Source organism: Nuphar pumila, chromosome 3 (genome assembly GCF_984573655.1).
Source record: "Nuphar pumila chromosome 3, dmNupPumi1.hap1.1, whole genome shotgun sequence".
Lineage (NCBI taxonomy): Eukaryota > Viridiplantae > Streptophyta > Magnoliopsida > Nymphaeales > Nymphaeaceae > Nuphar > Nuphar pumila.
The window spans coordinates 140,790,989-140,810,967 of NC_143251.1; the positions used below are offsets into that span (position 1 = coordinate 140,790,989).

At 40.8% G+C, this 19,979-nt stretch overlaps 1 protein-coding gene across 1 annotated transcript; it reads left to right on the forward strand.

The window, feature by feature from the left end:
• Window positions 1-6,287: 6,287 nt before the first annotated feature.
• Window positions 6,288-7,014, forward strand: LOC149844119 (uncharacterized). The gene has a single exon (XM_090002067.1). It carries the CDS (start codon window positions 6,369-6,371, stop codon window positions 6,840-6,842), a length of 474 nt encoding a protein of 157 aa, XP_089858193.1. The 5' UTR covers window positions 6,288-6,368; the 3' UTR covers window positions 6,843-7,014.
• Window positions 7,015-19,979: the final 12,965 nt, after the last annotated feature.

Genomic DNA, 19,979 nt, shown 5'->3' on the forward strand with positions numbered 1-19,979 from the left:
TGCTTATGGGACACCATGTATTATGAATCTTCAGATAACTATGGTTAAGATTAAGAAGAGAATATTGGATTTTAGGTAATATCTCATATTAGTTTTTTGGGTGATGTGCTTCATGTGAATGTCATTGGAATTAATAAGTGTATGGGGCATCCTAATCAAAGGATGTTGCTCAAGGTGCTTGATCTCTTATCCTATGATTTGTGATTGTGTTTAAAGGGTCAATATTTGGTGCTATCGAAGGCATGAAACTATTGACTTGAATATCATAGCTTCAAGAATCAACTCAATCGGGCCACATAAATGTGTTCAACATGGTTTGTTTGTTAAGGATCAAACCTCGAATCGTTCCATTTTGATTAAAAAATATAATTTTGTGAGTCGCAAAATTTTTAATACATTGTGGTCCATTGATTGTTGAAGCCTTTGGAAAACATGATCTATAAGGTCCTATTTACAAAAAAAACACTAAAAACTATGAAAAAGTGATTTACACTTAATAGTTTTGTGTCAATAAAATTAGATATTATCCCACATATATATATATATATATAGCCCATCTCTTCACCGATTTGGGTGTACTTTTTTTTCTCCATAATAGAGCTAGGGGAATTAAGGCCCGCTCCTTTTACAACAGCTGTTTAACCACCTTATATACCAATAGGATTCGAACTTGGAACGTCCCAACACATAGTGAGGTGCACTAACTGCTCCTAAGGGATAAGAGGAGCCCCCATTGATAAATTTAAGCTTCCTTTTAAATCTCATATTCAAGGATCTACGATACCATGTTCTTGAAAAATGGGCCAAGATCCAGATTCTATATTTAGATCATAGATCCGTGGCATTGAAATGCACCTTCTAGGTAGGTTTGATTGCTCTGAAAAAGCTCACACCAAATCCTACCATCAAACAAACAAATCTGAGGTTTTCTGTTTGGACCTGAAAAATAGGAATATAAGATCTGAGTCAATCCAAACGCACCTGTGACTCTGTTGCTTATTTAGTCCTCGGCAATTCCTCGGAATTAAAGTCCCTTCATCGGCAAGTCATGAATAATCGGCTAACTTTGGCATTTATATTCCTCAGCAAATCACGACTAATCAGTAAGATAAAAAAAAAAATTTAATCGGCACAAAATAATTGCCACACATATTAATAACAAAAAACCTAAAACCAAAATTAAAAATTTTAAACTTTAAAAATTTCTGAAAATTGATGGCAATATAAGAAAAAAAAAATCATCAGGCAACAGAGTGAAGAAAATTGCATCATGTTTCAGATTAGAAACAAAGTCCAATCCCAAACATAATCAAATTTACCTAAAAAGGAGAGCTACACTGTTTGCAGGAGCAGGTTGCATGTGGAATAATGGTAGAGCCAAGCTACTGCCAAACAAGATTTAGCTACAATATAGTACATCCAAACAGGATTTAGTGTTAACATAAACGAACTATGACTAGGGGTGTCAATTAGTCGGGTTTAACCCAGATCCGACCCATACCAAACACTATATGTTTAAGGTTTGTTGATAAATAAGAAGGCCCGATTAAAATCCAGGTCGGATCTGAAGGGTCCGATTAATATATGGAGCTGGGTATGGTTTGTGAAATTTTATACCAGACCTGGGCCCGACCCGAGTTCCAATTAAGATTCGCAATTTGTCAATGTAAAATTGATAAAAACATATTATTTTACTAGGTATGGTCCAGGTTTGGTTCATGTAATCCTTACAGGATCCAAGGTATGGTTTCTCTTATGATGGATCCGATTAAACTTGAGTCCAGACCTGGTATCATCATCTCAAGTCAGGTTTGAGTCTGGTTCTACCTGAGTCCGAACCAAACCCGACCCTTTGACACCCCTAACTATGACCACTGCTCCGGTTCGGAAATTATCAACCAAATCTGGGTATAATAGTTAACTTTACTAAAACTTCCATGTTCAAAGACCGAATAAAATTGGATCCTTTTTGCACTGGATCAGACCTTCAAAACTTCCTTCATAGATCTAATTGACTACTTAGATGGATCTGGTGGAGGCATTACTCTTATGCTTATCAAGTACGCTCAAGTATGTTCATTTGTCTCAAAATTTATGTGTGTTTTGAAACAAACTCTTTGACCCATTATCCATTTGTTTGCCCTGGTTTTAGAAAATCAGATTTGGAGCAAAAACTCAATTTTATGAAAATTGTTTAGTCCATATTGATTATGGATCCAAACTTCTATATGGCCTATATTTAGAGGAGCCACATTAGACGGTAAGGCCCTCAGGAGGTTTGTCCAATGGAACTTTGAACTTCAAACATACTTTGCTTTGGCTTTGGATTTGGATAGTTTTAGCCATATTAATATGGTTTTTATTGCCTAACATCTTAGAAGTTTAATCTACATATATAGTCAAGTGTTACTTTGGATTTGGATTTGGACTTTTACTTATTCTTAAGTTGGGTCAGATTTGTTTTGCGACCATCTTGTTTGGATCTAATTAAGGTCCCAAACATAAGGACTCGTGGATCATTAACGGTGTGCCTGATTATCCAATCTCATATTGGAGGTGATCTCAAATCAAGTACTTGATGTGTGTGTGAACGTGTGCCTGTGTTCAGAGAGACAGATGATGTGTGTCGAGGTTGACGAGCCCCGTTTAGGGTTATCAATGGATCGGGCTTATATCAGGTGCACAACCCGGGGATAAAAAATAATGATACCCGAACCCAACCCAAAAAATATGAGGGTCAGGTTTGGGTATTGCTGAAACCATTGTCTTAACTATTGTACATATATACGTAGGGATGGCAGTGGACCGGGGGAAAGCGAGCCCCCCCCTAGGGGTTGGATACCCGATCCATTGACAACTCTGTCTCGTTGTGCCAATGATTTATAAATCAGGGGGCATTTCAGATCCAAACTGTGTTCCACCAAAACCATGGGTTTGGCATGGGGCCAATAGCAATTAATGGAAGCAATAAAAGGTGCTGATGAGATGTGGGAGAAAGCATACTGGACCAGTACTGTGGACCCGATCTGTTCCCTCAAGTACAAAGTACACTACGTGATCATCCAACTGGCCATGTCTGTCATTGATTTCCACAGCTGTCGTGGTTGTCATCACAATATCCCTCCACATGCACGGCTCCAAATTTTTGGTGCAAATGGATTGGATGCAGTTTCGATTTATTTATACCCAGACCAAACTAGAATTGGATCCAGATCCGTATTTCATATGGTAATACTGGATCCAGAAATGACCGCAAATAGGTTTTGCATGAAAAAAAAGAAAGATAGTATGGATTTGAGTAGAATCCGACTTAGATCCCACAAAAAATTGTTATCTACATCAATGAATTGCGAACCTCGTTTGAAGAAGCTGAATACGGTCTTATTACAAATATGATCCATTTTTGAGATCCATATGCAAGAATAAAGTGTTGGATTCAGATAGGACATCTAAATGTAGCCGATCCGATTTGTTTTCACCCCACTGTCAATTGTCAAAGACCAGTCCGTGCACTGGGCCCGATTTGGTTTAGGCCAAGGTCCACAGGTTCAGTGAAGCCTCTCACCCGTACCCGAAAATATTTCAGACTACGTGGAATAGAATCAAAAGGATATGTAAAATCTGGATCCATGCAGCACATAAAGAACGCAAAACCCAAAGGGGTCAATGAAGCTAGATCCATTTGAGACATGTCGGGTCAGGACTCCACCCGAACCCGCATCCGGGTTTGAAGGGGCATAACCATGGTTTAAATACTTGCCGGGTCAACCCAATGACTTGGTTAACTCGTCCCAGATCGACCAGTTCCATGCTTGACTCGTTATTTACAAAAACTTGGCTGAGTCATGTGCGGACCGAGTTTTATCATGACTTGGCCAAGTCATGACACTAAAAGAAAATCGTGGATTAGCGATGGTCTCTATCCATCGCTAATCTGTCGCTAAACAGTTTAGCGACGGCTTAGCGATGGATAGAGACCATCGCAAATTTTTGCTCGCTAATTAGCGAAAAAACTTATCTGTCGTTAATTTCGTCTCTAATTTGCGACAGATTAGCGACGGATAATGTCCGTCGCTAAGCTGTCGCTAAATTTTAAAAAAAAAATAAAAAAAATTGATCCCTGTCGGGCGGTATTCCGGCAGCAATAAGCCGGACTTATACCGCACCCGACAGGCATTGCATAGAACCAATGCTCTCCAGCGTCGCCGTCCTCCGTGAACCGGCGTCATCGTCCTCCGTGAACCGTCCTCCGGCGTCGCCGTCCTCCGTGAACCGGTGTTGTCATCCTTCGTGAATCGGCGTCGCCGTCCTCCGTGAACCGGCCTCCCGCACCGATGCCTCGAGGTTACAGTGGTTCGAGTCTCCCTCCGACTTCACCCCGGACGGAAGGACGATCGCAGAGGAGAAAGACAGCATTCCGTCTTCAATATTGTCGTTCCTTGACAGTCCAGAGGCCGGCCACTTCTTCTCATCCACTGCAGCTACTGGCACCGCCATCTTCGGCTCCAACGAGCTGCCAAAAGCTGAGGTTCCGGCCACCGCTTTTGCGTCTGCCTCGTCGCCGTCCTTCGTGAAATGGCATCCTCCGTGAGACGGCGTCCTCCGGCGTCGCCGTCCTCCAGCGTCCTCCGGCGTCGCCGTCCTCCAGCGTCCTCCGACGTCGTCGTCCTCCGGCGTCGCCGTCCTCCGTGAAACTGCCTCGTCGCCGTCATGCTCTCCGACTTCGCCGTCCTCCGAAGAAGTCGATTTAAATCGAGCGCGGCCGATTTAAATTTCGAACATGGAGAGAGGGAAAATTTCATGCTCTGTTAAATCTAAAATTAGCGAGGGATTTAGCAAGGAAATTTTCCCGTCGCTAATCCGTCGCTAATTAGCGACGGATTAGCGACGAAAAAATTCCCTCGCTAAATCCCTCGCTAAAATGTTTTTCTTGTATTGAGAATTAGCGATGAAAAAATCATTGTCGTTAATCCGTCGCTAATTAGCGACGGATTAGCGATGAAACAACTTTCATCGCTAATCCGTCGCTACTTAGCGACGGATTCATGAAGAAAGTTTTCTCTAGCTAATCTGTCACAAAGTTGCGACGGAAAAAATCTGTCACAAATTTCCGTCGCTAATTAACATTTTTCTTGTAGTGTGAGCAGACTCGACTGAGTCAACCGAGTTTTAGCATGACTTGGCCGCCGAGTCATGCATATATATACTTATATAATATATTATGTATATAATTACATATATTATATAAAATATAATATAAATATTATGTATATTATATATAAAAATATGATGAAAATTTGGTTGTTCTCACATGCTAGGTGCTAAGTGGTTTTTTCTATCTTCTGTATTTTTTTGGTAGTTTCAACTCCATTAATATGTTGGACATGGTCAATTTACTAAGAATCCACATTTGTATCATGTGTTTTCAATAAAAAAAATGATATTTAGAGCCTCAAAAAAATATAAAGATTTTAGACCGTTGATTTTTCGCACCTTATAAAATCTCAACCATGCGTCCGGATCAAACCCTTCTAGGGCTGATCCCTATGAAATGAAGTACATAGATCACATTTATATCATCAGAATTTATAAATGAAATGAAAAAAAAGACTGAAAAACACATTTAACATGCTCATTTATCACCTAATGTATGAGCAGCTACCAATCACTCAAAATATGCTTATGCATATATTAATAAAAGTATACATTAAATATATTACAAAAATATCCTATAATACATATTATGTATAATATATTAATAATATAATATAAAATACACATACTATACATATATTTATGTATATATATATATATATATATTATATAAAATATAAAGTTAACCCGACCGACGAGTCATGGATCAATCAAGCTGAGTGACGAGTCACTGGGTTTTTAAATTATGAGCATAACCGGCGTAAGCAACCTTCTCTCTAAATATGGATCCAACATTGCAATTCGGATCACAGTTGGTGATCGTCTAGATCCGTTAGGTCAACACAGACAAGTCAGTGACACACCTGACAGCAAGCGTGTCATTTCTTATCCGTATCCGACCACGCGATTTTAACACGTGTCCCGTCGCGTACAATGGAAGCGACACATCCCGTGACGTTTGTCTTCCATCTAAAATGACATCCTCTGCCCTTACTTCTGAAATTGTTTGCTGGTAAGTAAAGAATAATTGAGGGGTAATTTAGTATTTTAATTACCAGACAGCACCAAACTTCCAACCCCGAGACTGCTTAGCTATATATGCAGCAACCTCTCTCCCTTTCAAAATTCAGAGTATCCAAACAATTCCCTTCTTTCTCTTCAGTTTTCTCCCAAATAACTCGAATTTCCAAACACTGGATTCCTACTACAGAGAGATGGGAAATCACTTCTCTTGCATCTCTGTGAAGAATTCTCCCGTCGTTAAGATCGCCGATCTCAACGGCAACGTCTACGAGTTCGGATCCCCCCGGGCCGTCGCCGAGCTCATGATCGAGTTCCCCGGCCGGGTCGTCGCGCTGGCCGACGAAGTTCGGTGCCATCGCCGGGTTCAAACCATGCGGGCCGATGAGGAGACGAAGATCGGCCACTTCTACGTCTTGTTTCCGATGGACAGAGTGAATTCCAGAGTCTCCGACCAAGAGCTCGCCGTACTTGTGGCGTCGCACCTCGCCCGGCCGAAAATTGGCGGCGGGAAGGTTTTTCCGGCTCAGGCGGAGACGATCGGAGAAGGAATCTCGGTCGCTCCGAAGCTGAGGTTGGAAGAGATCGTGTCGCCGGTGAAGCTCCCTAATCACCGCCGGTGGCGGCCGGAGCTTCAGAGCATCAATGAGCTCAAGTGCTCCGTATAAATTCTCGGGGAATCTTTTCTTCTTCTTTGTTCTTTTAATTGGACACCGAATATTATAAGAGTGTCTAATTTCAGACCAAAAAAAGGTATATGGGGCTGAATCTGGACCAGATTTGTTATCTGTACTTTTGAAACGGTTTTGCGGATGAAGAAATAGTTGCGTGAAAGCTTCATGATGGTTGTGATATACTCCTTGGGAAAAGTTACCAAACTGGACCCGGTACAAAATTTGACCCATAAGATCTTGACAAAATTACGAATATTGTTCGCCTTCTAAATAACGTGACAAAATTGTGCTGCCTTGTATTTTGTGCTTTTTTCATGCATAGCAAGTCATGTTTGGTAGCGGAAAAGAAAACTTCATAGTAAAAGAAAAATTTGCCTACGTCTTTGTATAAAGATATTTAACTTGCCGACAAGGGTTTTGCTCATCTGGTTGGTGGGGGCAACTTATGAATGTCAAGTTGACGGGACATCACAAGTTCGAAACACATCCTTCAAGGGTTTTACCAACCAGCTGTCAATCATGTACAACTGGTTATGGGGTTTTCCTTGGATTGTCGAAAATTAGTGGAGTATTTTGATTAGGGTGAGAGCTACGCTTAAAACTGAAATATTTTTATAAGAAAATTCTCGTCATCTCTGAGATGAGAAGTCATTTCTATCAAAATCAAGACAAAATAGGAAAATTTTCTTTTAAAAATCTTCTATGGCTTGGAATGAATGAAAAAGTTGTCACTTTTCCCTTCTTACTGAGCATATTTCTTAATATTTTCCCACTTTCAAACATGCCCTAAAGGCATGCTTGGAAGTAAGAAAATGGTAGAAAAAAATGACAACTTTTTAAATGAGAGAAAAAATCACAACTTTTTAAATGAGAGAAAAAATGGTAGAAAAAAAAGCAAGTAGGAAAGAAAAAATGACAACTTTTTAAATGAGAGAACAAATTTTAAAAGAATTTTTTTAATGTATGATTTTTATAAAAAAAAAATACATTTTTTTCTATCATTTTTTTTTTCATTAAGGCAACCATTCACCCAGAAAACATTTCATCACATGGCTATGGCTCTCACAATAAGAGCTTCTTCCATCTTCGTCTTTCACCCACCACCGTTTCAAACTCTCTCTCTCTCTCTCTCACTCAGAGGGCTGATCAACCCTTCCCCTTCTCTCTCTCCTGATATTTTTTCACTTGTTCGTTTTTCTCATGCTAAACAAACAAGTGAAAATTATTCATTTAAAAATGTTTATCATATCAAAACTTATCATAGGCGAAATCTTCTTTTTCTTTGAGATTTTTTTTTGCTTCCAAGAGAGAGAAAAGCTCTTCATATGATATATGAAAAATTGTTCTATATGAAAAATTTTACATATGAATTTCGTTTTTGTTTGTATGAATGTGAAAATCGAATTGAGAGAGAGAGAGTTGAAAAATTCTGAAGCCCAAGAATTTTTTTAAAACTTCAATTTAAAGAAAAATTTCATGTGATTTTTTCTTTCGTTTGAAATAAATGAAAAACTGATCTTTTTCTTTTCCACTCACATTTTTTTATCATATTCCCAAACTCCAAACATGAACATTCCTAAATTTTTCCCCCTTGAACCGAAGATCCTGAATCTAGGGTTATTTTTTGCTCCCAAAGCCAAGGGTTTGAGATCCTATGTCTGTAAAAACCGATCATGGTGTGGACCCAATTCCAGATCAGATCCAGTTGCACCTTAAATACAAGCATCCTTGTCAGGTGAAACGTGGGGAACCACAGTGGACCGTCCAGAGAGCTGTGGACCCGATCTGCGCCCCAGTACAAAGTACACTCCGTGAACATCTCATTGATGTCCATATCCTCATCGAATTCCACCCACCTCACCTCCCTCTTGGTTGGATCTGCCATCAAAACTGCTCTCTTAAATGCAAGGCTTGAAACCAGGGCTGCAAACTAGGGGTGTGATCAATGGATAGAGTTTTACCCATACTCGATCTAAAGGGTCAGGATTTCGTGATCAAGAAGGAGGTCCAATTAAAAACCAGGTTAGATCTAAAGGGTCCAATTACTATATGGAGCCAGGTATGGTTTGTGAAATTTCATACCGGACCTGAGTTCCGACTAAGACCGATGATTTTTCAATATAAAAAAAAAGATTGAAATTTTTTATTTTACCTGGTATAGACCTAGTTTGGTTCATGTAATCATTATAGGATCAAGGAATGGATTTTCTTATGGCAAAACTGATCATATCCAGTATCCACACCTCAATATCAGATCCAGATCCAGAATCACCTGAGTCTGAACCAGATCTGAGCCATTGACACTAGGGCTGGTAAACAAGCCTTCGTGGCTTGGCTCTTGTTCGTGTTTAGCCGAGCCGAGCTCGACTCGTCCCTGAATAAGACAAGCCAAACACGAGCTGGCTCATGTAAAAATATTTTATGTTATTCATACATAGCATATACATTTTTATATATTATACTTTAAAATATATATCTTTTTATAAATTACACTCAATAGTCCATATTTTATGTATGTATTTTCATTCATCCTTCTTATATATATATATATATAATGCATTATTTCTTTTATATATTATACAAAATATATATTATCCATAAAAATATATATTATCTATAAGAGCACTCTCCAGCCAAGCTGAGCTGGAACACCTTGTGTTCGGGCTCAACTTGTTTAAGCTAAACAAGCTGCTCGTGGCTCGGCTCGCCAACTATACACAAACCGATCAAGAACGAGTTAGTGATGAGCCGAACGGAGCCGAGTTAAGTGCTGCTTGAATTACCAGCCCTAATTGACACCCTTAGTGCAATTAGATTGGGCACGGTTTGGATCATGGTTCATTTGAAGAACCCGAATAGAATCTTCTTCATAGTCACATATTATTGCTGATATCTTTAAAATATTGCAATTTTAACATGATGTTTTCAAAGGCAGATATCATGCCCAAAAAAAAAGTTTTGCTTTAAAATATGGGCAATTTTTAGAATATCGCATTTTGTTCATGGTATTAACATGATAAAACCATTTTTATGTAGTTTTTATTTTTCTTATTTTTCTATATATTTTATATATTTCATACATCCATTTTTTCATAGTTTTACTCAAAAATTTCCCAAATTTACAAAATGTTGCAAGGATTTTCCTCATGGATGTTTTCCACATAACGACATTTGTGACTATCCAAGGAGTGGCTGGAGCTAGTTCATGTCGATCTATGTGGGCCAATCACTCCACCCACAAGTGGAGGAAATAAATACTTTATGTTACTCATCGATGATTATTCAAGATGGACGCAAGTGTGTTTTATGAAAAACAAGGACCAAGCATGTGCGGAGTTTGTAAAATTCAAAGCTTTGGTTGAAACACGTTGTGGACAGCGTATCAAAACACTGCGGTCTGATCGCGGAGGCGAGTTCCTAAGTAAAGCATTTGAAGAGGTGTGCGAGGAAGCGGGTATACGGCGACAACTCACAGCGCCCTACACGCCATAGCAAAATGGCGTTGTAGAGCGCAAAAACAGGACCGTGGTTGGGATGGCACGATCCATGTTAAAGAGTATGAATGTTCCCGACAAACTTTGGGGAGAAGCAGTTAGGCATGCGGTTTATCTTCTAAACCGTTTACCAACAAAGGCGATGGGGGAGAGAACCCCATTTGAAGCATGGACCGGGAAGAAACCACACTTGGGACACCTGCGAGTGTTCGGCTGTCTAGCACATGCGAAAGTAGCGACTTCACACTTGACAAAGCTCGACGATAGGAGCCAACAGTTGGTTTATCTCGGCGTTGAAGATGGATGCAAAGCGCATCGCCTACTCGATCCTCATCGAGGCAAAATAATTATTAGCCGCGATGTGCTGTTTGAAGAAAACATGAAATGGCAATGGGATGATGGCACAAGTCTATGGGAGTCGGTCGAGTTCCATGAAGAAAGGGGAGATGGAGCCGCGTGGAGCGTTAGAGGCGAAATGGAGGCTGTTGGTTTTGATTCAGCAGCGCCTGTGACTGTTGGCAGCTGGAATACAACGCTTCAGCAGGAAGCGGTATCTTCAGATTCATCCAAATCTGACTCGACCGAAGCCACGACTCCAGTTCATGGCTTGGGGGCTCCCACGTTTGAATCTCCAGGTGCTCAACTTGATGCCACCATTGATCCAGGCCAACCACAAAGATATCGCAGCCTTAGTGATATCTATGATTCAACAGCACCAATGGAATCTGAAAATCTTGAGGAGCTACTTCTCACGTCTGCTGAAGAACCATCAAATTTCGCGGAAGCAAGACAAGAAGAGTGGTGGAACAAGGCGATGTTGGAGGAGATGGATTCCATCATCAAAAACAACACATGGGAGATGGTGGATTTACCGGCGGGACATCGCCCAATTGGCCTTAAGTGGGTTTTCAAGGTGAAGCGAGATGAGCAGGGTATGATTGTCAAGCACAAGGCACGGTTGGTCGCAAAAGGATATGTTCAAAAACAAGGCATTGATTTTGAAGAGGTTTTTGCGCCCGTGACTCGTCTTGAGTCCGTACGACTCTTGGTTGCGATGGCAGCACATGAGGGGTGGGTTTTACATCACATGGACGTGAAGTCCGCCTTCCTCAATGGCGAACTAAAAGAAGAAGTCTATGTGGCGCAACCTCCCGGGTTCATTATCGCTGGACAGGAACACAAGGTACTTCGGTTACGGAAGGCGTTGTATGGGTTGCGGCAGGCTCCAAGAGCATGGAACACCAAGTTGGATGCAAGTTTAGTGTCCCTGGGTTTCAGAAGGAGTACAGTGGAATATGGCTTATATACACGTGGGTCTGGCGAAAGAATGTTGTTGGTAGGAGTCTATGTCGACGACCTCATTATCACGGGAGCGGACAAGGATGGGATTGAAAAGTTCAAGCTTGAGATGAAGAGTTTGTTTTGCATGAGTGATCTGGGACGTCTATCTTATTACCTCGGCATTGAGGTAGTTCAAGTTGCGGACGGCATTGGTTTAAGGCAATCTGCTTATGCGAAAAAATTACTAGAAAAAATTGGTATGGCAGGGTGCAATCCATGTCATGTACCCATGGAGAATCGTCTCAAGTTGTCCAAGATCAGTGCTACGCCACTCGTAGATGCCACTAAGTACCGGAGTATAGTTGGGTGCCTTCGGTACTTAACTCACACTCGCCCTGACTTGGCTTTCTCTGTTGGTTATGTGAGCCGATTCATGCAGGAACCTCACGAGGAACATTTTGTTGCAGTGAAACGAATTCTTCGTTACATTGCGGGGACATGTTTTCTTGGATGTTTTTATGGGAGAAAGAAGGAAGAAAGCCAAGCGGTTTTAACCGGGTTTAGTGACAGTGATATGGCTGGAGATTTGGAAGACCGGAAAAGCACTATGGGGGTGTTGTTCTTCTATGGTAGTGCTCCTGTCACTTGGCAAAGTCAGAAACAGAGAGTGGTAGCTCTTTCCTCTTGTGAGGCAGAGTATATTGCAGCTACATCAGCGGCATGTCAAGGGGTGTGGTTGTCTCGTTTACTCGGCAATTTGGTCGGAATGGAACCTGAGGCAATCACGCTTAAAATTGACAACAAGTCCGCGATTGCTTTGTGCAAGAACCCGATATTTCATGATAGGAGTAAGCATATCGATACAAGGTATCACTTCATCCGTGAATGCATTGAGGATGGCAAGATAGCAGTGGAGTTCGTGGCAACAGAAAATCAACTAGCAGACATCCTGACCAAAGCACTTGGTCGAGCCAAATTTTTGTAACTTCGAGATAGGATTGGGATGATCGAGATCAGGCACACGCACGAGCTTAGGGGGTGATTGTTGGGTAAGATCGTGCGCAATAAAATAGGAGTCAGTTTTCTTTTCCTTTAAGTTCAGGTTCCTAACTGCACATATAGTGCAAAGTGTTTGGTAGCATCTTTGGAGGAAGTTAACTCCACGAAGTGTGCGTGGGTAGCTAACTGTGTTAGCATGTTAAAAATTTAGTGGTGGTAGTTTCTTTGTTTTTCTTTTGGAACCACTCCCTTACGTGGGATCGTGGGTTACGTTTCAGTTGTTGTTTTTTCATCTTTAAAATCTCATGTTGATCAATAGTAAAAAAAGTGAGAAAAAAAAGTGCGATTAGTTTTTTGCACATCATCCTCCTCTGCTACATTACCTCATTTGATCCATCAGAGAGCTCGTTACCAGCAACTTGTGGAACCTCTGAAATGGAAGACGATAGCGGGGTTTCTGGGTGGCTTATCCGATAGAAGGATACCATACCAGTTTATATATGGTTTATGTTTGACTCGCTTAAATCACTATGGCTTCCCATGCCGGGCCTTTCACTGTCGTGGCTGAGGGCTTGTTGAACAAGGTGATGAAACAAACTTTGGACGCTGTGGACACGTGGAACTTCTCACTTGTTACGTTTGTAACCCCTTGTTATTGTTACGTTTGTAACCCCCTGTTAAGTTTAGAACGTGAACGCGGAGAACGGGAGGTGTAATGAAAAAAAAAGTCGGGGGGAAGGGGTCCTCTCTCTCTCTCACTCTCACCCTTGTGCAGGCCGGGTGAGGCCATCGAACGACCGGCCACGCAAGAGGCGACCTGCCATGGTTCTCTCTCTCTTCCCTTCTTTTCTTCTTTCATTTCCTTCTTCGTTCCTCTCTCCTTTCTTGGATTTTCTTCGTTCTTCTTGGTTTTTTTTCTTTGTTCTTAGTTCTTCCTTATTCTTCTTCTCGTGTTGATTTCTATTATTTAGGTGTTTGTTTCATTGATTAGTTTTTTTAATCAATTTTTTTAAATGAAAGCTTTTTATAGTTAATTTGATTAAGGTTTTCTTTGATTTGATTAAAGTTTTTCTTTGATTGTTTATGATTAAGGCTTTGCATCATTTTTTTAAAGTTTTTTATAGTTAATTTGATTAGGGTTTTTCTTATACTTAATTTGGATTTTTTTTTTTATTTTTTTGTTAGGGTTTGAATTAGGGATTTTTATTTGATTTTATGGTTTTTCTTATAGTTTAGGGTTTTTTGGTTTATTTATGATTTATTTTATCATATTTTAAGGTTTTATAATTTGATTGGGGATATTTTATTTTCTTTGGTTAGGTTTGATTAATTAGTTTTTTTTATTTAATTTTATGATTTTTTGGTTTATTTATGATTTATTTTATTGCATTTTAAGATTAGCTAATTTTATTAGGACTTTTCTTGTATTTGATTAGGGATTTTTTTTTATTTTCTTTGGTTAGGGTTTGAACTAAGGGTTTTTATTTAATTTTATGAGTTTTTTGGTTTATTTATGATTTATTTTATTGTATTTTAAGGTTTTATAATTTGATTAAAGATTTTTTTTTATTTTCTTTGGTTAAGGTTTGAATTAGGGTTTTTTTATTTAATTTTAAGATTTTTTCTTATAGTTTATATTTTTTTGTTTTATTTATGATTTATTTTATTGCATTTTAACATTAGTTAATTTGATTAGGGATTTTCTTTTATTTTCTTTGGTTAGGGTTTGAACAAGGGGTTTTTATTTAATTTTATGGGTTTTTTTGTTTATTTATGATTTATTTTATGGTATTTTAAGGTTTTATAGTTTGATTAGGTATTTTTTTTTTATTTTCTTTGGTTAGGATTTAAATTGGTTTTTTTTTTATAATATTATATTTAAAGTATTTATGATTTAATAAGATTTAATAATGTGATTTTTTATAGTGAATTTGCTTTTAGGGTTTGATATTTTAATGATAAACTTTCATAATCAGATGGGATATGGCATTGATTAAATCATTTATATATAAAAAAAACTATCATTTATTATTTTTTACAAATAAATCAAATTATAAATATTTTTTAGTTTTTAGATCAAATCTGAGATCCATATCCGAGGTTAAAATCCATAATAAACATGTCAAGACTGTCACACGGTGGGATGGATTGAGTGGTATGATCCAAAACAAAGTTATCTGATTCATTATTTGTGTGTTGATGATGTCCTCACGTAAAACAAACATTGGATACAAAAAACAACAACCTCTTGCATTGTCGCAGAACAAGTTGTTCCGTTGATTTTTTTTGTTTATTTTCGTCCAATCCTGACAAGCCATCAAACAATCCCTTAAAGACAGACATTTTTTTTATCTCGGTCCCCTTGTTACGCTCTGAGGACCGTGGCGATCGCTCCCATCCCCAGAAGTAAAAATCTAAATAGAAACCTTGCTCAACTCACCAATATAAAATTCACTCAACACGTTTGAACAAGCATCACTTATAACATTGTCCATGCACGCACTAAAGATACGGATCAGGTCCGAGGTGTCTTGGATGGCGTCCATCATCAAGATGAACGGCACCCAAAAGCTGTAAAAAAGAACGGTTCTCATAATTTTTTTTTGATGCCGTTCACTTTCTAGATGGACGGCATCCATGGTTGAAACAAGGACGGCCAAAATTTGTCCAGCACAAAAAACTTTGGGTGGTTTTCAAGCTGCCTTTCATTTTGACGAAGGACGACATCCAAGGTACCTTGGACCTGATCTGCTCTCCTAAAAAGAGGGGTGGGGGCAGCCTGACCCCAACCCACACCCGTTCTTGAGCTAGGCTTGAGTTGATTAGAATTGTGCTTGGCCCAAGCCCTTTAGGCCTGACCCAGTTACCGGTGACCAGTGGCCCCGATATCCACCCTTGATTAAAAAAAAAAAGTATTAATCATCAAAGAGCACTAACCAACGAGCTGTCAGTAGGGGTGGCAAAGTCTGACACGACCTGCCAACCAGCTTCTTAGGCTGGTTCGGGTTTGGCTTAAACGGGTTTGTATCGTAAACGTGTTGACACGCCTAACCCGTTTATTAAATGGGTCAGGTTTGTGTTAGGGGTATGCCAACCCGCCAACCCGACTGACCCGTTTAATAAATGAGTTAACCTTGTCGTGTCAGGTTACCCGTTTAATAAACGGGTCGGGTTCGTGTTGAGGTATGCTGACCTGCCAACCCGACCCGATTGCCACCCCTAGATGGCAGGAGACTTGGGAGAAATGGGGCCCATCCCGCCAAACCCCGTTTGGACCGGGGATGGAGGACATGAAATGGGGATGGAGGTTAAAATCAAAACTCGTGCAGGAATGTACCCCATCCCCGTCATCAATCCATGCCTTGCCCCGCCCCACCCCGCCTCATCTCCGTCCCAATCCTTCTTTAGATATGGCAGTGGATCGAGGGAAAACCTGTTTGGACCGGAGATGGAGGACATGAAACGGGGGCGGAGGTTAAAATCAAAACCCGTGCAAGGATGAAAGCAGGAATGAAGGATAGGATTTTAAGATGGGCCTGGGTGGAGACCTTATCCCCAGCCACAGCCCACTGCCTTTACTAGCTGTCAGGATGGCCGAATAGATACCACCTAGGGTTTACTTTTCAGGGAGCAGACCCATTGAGTGACCCAGTTCTCAGAAAGGGCTCCTCATTACACGACTCCAAATCACGAGATGCAACGAAACATGGATCATTGATATCCTCTGCAGTTTGGCTCTGTGGGTCAGACTACGGATCCCAAGATCTCTCTCCTTCTCCCCTCAGACAGGTCCAAGTTGAGAGTCCGGGCAAGGAATGTCTAGATTTAGGTCCATGGACTTCTTTTGAATTTGTATTTTTGGTGGACCAGATCCTGATTTTACATATCCACTTGATTTGGCTCCACTTAGGGTGCGTTTAGATGAGACTCAAAACCTGGTTTAAGATTCAAAACAGGGTTTTTAGTCCTCGCTATTTTCTGGTATGGGCGAAAGGTTTCATTGATCGACAGATCCAACCTGGCCCACCTATGGACCTTGACCTAAGTGGAATCGAACCCCACTGCCTAGAGGACTGGTATTTGAGTATGGGGTGACCTCCAATCCGAATCTAATAATTTTGAATATTCTTGGATATGGGTCCTAAATATGATTCTGATGTATAACACGATTTGAGGATCGAGGCACTCTCATGAGCAACTGCCCCGTTGCTTTTTCTAACATCTCCAGTTTGCCTTCGTCCAAGACTACTTGGTACCCTATCTCGGTCATTTGTCCAAGGCTTATGAGGTTGTTGCACAACCTTGGAATATAGTAGACGTCGTTGAGAGCCCACTGTGCTCCATTTTTACATTCAAACAAGATTGAGCCCTTTCCCATAATCTGCACAGTGGACCCGTCACCGAATTTTACTTTGCCGGTGATTGTTTCATCCATCTCTTGGAATTTCTCACGATCGCCAGACATATGGTTACTTGCCCCATTGTCAAGATACCATGTGCTCTTGGAGATCATGGTTTTTTTCGCCGGGTATAGTTTAGGAAAAATGTTTTCCTCTACTAGCAGCAAGGTCTCCTTTTCTTCCCTCTCCTCGAGCAACGTCAGCTCCTCTGACATCGCGAGCAGAAGTGGCTGCTCTAGCATATCCGTGCGGGCATGGTGTGCTTCTTCTTCCTTCCTCGGCTCTTTGCACTTGTTGGCGAAGTGTCCAAAGTTACGGCAATTAAAACATTGAATGTTGCTGTAATCTCGTAAGCCACCTCCTATGGCTTCCTTCCCAGTTGCATTCCAACGGCCGCCTGAGCGCCCCCCGCGCCCTCGACCCGTGCTACGCTCACGGCCACGGCCTCTTCCTCTCGAGGCCGCTTCTGGTAGTTTTCCCTTACCAGAGCTATCACCACCTGCCTTCTTCGGCGTCCCTCCCACTCCACCTGAGTGTAGAGAACTTGCCCATGTCCGGTTGCCCCAATTGTGGAACGACGCGTTCGTTCCTCAAAGGCCTTGAGTCGGCCCACTGCTTCCTCAAAGACAAGAGTGGAAAGGTCATAGAACTGTTCGATGCCTGCGATGACGGTAATGAACCATTCAGGGACAGTATCGAAGAGTTTCCTTACAAGTGCAGCGTCATCCAGAGACCCGCCCAAGCTGCTGAATTTTACTGCCATGGTAGACAGTTTACCGGCGTATTGATCCACGGATTCGTCCTCCTTCATGCGCAGACCATTGAATTCACTCTTCAACGTCTGTAATCGTGCATCTCTAACACGATCGGCGCCAACGAACCTTGTCTTGAGGCAGTTCCACATTTCTTTTGCCGTGGCTTTATTTGCCACCTGCAGCAAAAGGTCTTCCGGTAAGCACTGAATAAGATGCAAATTAGCCCTCTTGTCTTTCTTGACATCAACGGTTGCCCCGGCAGCGGGCTCGATTGCCTCCCAGACTTCTTGATCCTTCATCATTGCTTGAACACGGATTTTCCAGGAGGTATAGTTCGTCAAAGTAAGCTGCGGATATACATACCGGGTTGTATTCCAGTCACTGCTGTCAAGAGAGCTTTCTCCTCCGGTGACTGTCGTCATTAGATTGAATCGGGGGTACTTGGGCATTCAGCAACCTGGCTCTGATACCAGATGATGGATCAAATGAGGTAATGTAGCAAAGGAGGATGATGTGCAAAAAACTAATCGCACTTTTTTTTCTCACTTTTTTTACTATTGATCAACATGAGATTTTAAAGATGAAAAAACAACTGAAACGTAACCCACGATCCCACCTAAGGGAGTGGTTCCAAAAGAAAAACAAAAAAACTACCACCACTAAATTTTTAACATGCTAACACAGTTAGCTACCCACGCAGACTTCGTGGAGTTAACTTCCTCCAAAGATGCTACCAAACACTTTGCACTATATGTGCAGTTAGGAACCTGAACTTAAAGGAAAAGAAAACTGACTCCTATTTTATTGCGCACGATCTTACCCAACACTCTCTGGATCGTAATCCTTGGCTTCTGAGATTCAGAATGCCCCTGCAGCACTTAATGGGTCCCACAGCATCTCCTGCTTTGCCTCCTACTGCATTTGCCCAAGAGGGCTGTGTAGGTGGGAGGTTTAATGCTGGTTGTTTCAAAGTCTCCACACCATTACTACCCGCTGAGGGGACCGTTGTGGGAGGTGCCGGTCGCCATTCATTATACCTCTTCCACCACTCGGCTTGGTCGCCGGTGTTATCTTCCCGTCTCAACCTAAATCCAGTAGAGAGAGAGAGAGAGAGAGAGAGATCTTCGGTTTCCTGGTTCTATGCTGCACAAGAAGCTGGGTCATCTGCTGCCCTTGGGTCTCCGGCAGGGTGCCATTAAAAAGACGTAAAAAAAAAAAAACTAAATGTGTCTTCCCCAGTGAGCATCAAAACACGGAGGAGAGGTTGACCGGGGATGGGTCTCCAATTCAACTTCATATCATCATATATCGGTGATTTTCACCAACAAGGTTATATGTACAATTTTTTTTAAAAATATATATATTTTATATACAAATGACTTGACTGGCAATTTCTTGATTTTCATGGATATTATCCCAAAGACAAAAGTTAGCCTTTGGATCATGTTTAGCATGCTCTACTTACTGTTTTCATGTGTTTGTGAATGGGCGTGTGAAGCATAAGTGAGCTGCATGGTGACAGGCGCCTGGGACCCCCTCATATAAATTCTTGCATATCTCAAATTTCCACTAATTGCAGATCATTCGAAAAAGATGTCTCTATCGATTCCAGGACAAAGCTTTCAAAGGCGAAGCTGTCCTCAAAGAAATAAAATTATTAACATATTTTGTAACGTTGTCAGGAGCGTACGTATCCTTTAGAACAATAAGAAAAACCCTGAACTTCAGTATTATTACCAAACTTTTGTTTCTGTTGATGAAAAACAAACTTTTTTACAATTACCTGTGTATGGGGAGCGGTCATATTAGTGATATTACTATTTTTACCCTCTCAACACATGCCAACTCGAGCTTGGGCGGCTTAGGAACTAGGTGGTTCTAATTTGATAAATTCTGTCCCTGATTTTGGCCCTCACTACTTTTTATTTGTCTTAAAATGTATTGTTTTCTAGATCGTCATTGCCTAAACATCAACAAGTTGGTCAAACTTACAAGAAAGGAGATTGGATTTGATGGAGAAGAGAGAGAAAGTAATTAGTAGAAAAATGAAAGGGCAAATTTAAGTTATATAAATTAAAGAAATTTAAGGTGAAACCCACCCGTGGACTTTTCAGATTAGCCATAACAAAATTCTGAGCAGTTTTAATATTTTAAGCACAGGTGCATTTTATTAATGATAATGAGAATTGAAGTTCCAATTTG

Coding starts and splice junctions, on each gene's coding strand:
- LOC149844119 (XM_090002067.1), top strand. CDS start 6,369: ATGGGAAATCACTTCTCTTGCATCTCTGTGAAGAATTCTCCCGTCGTT.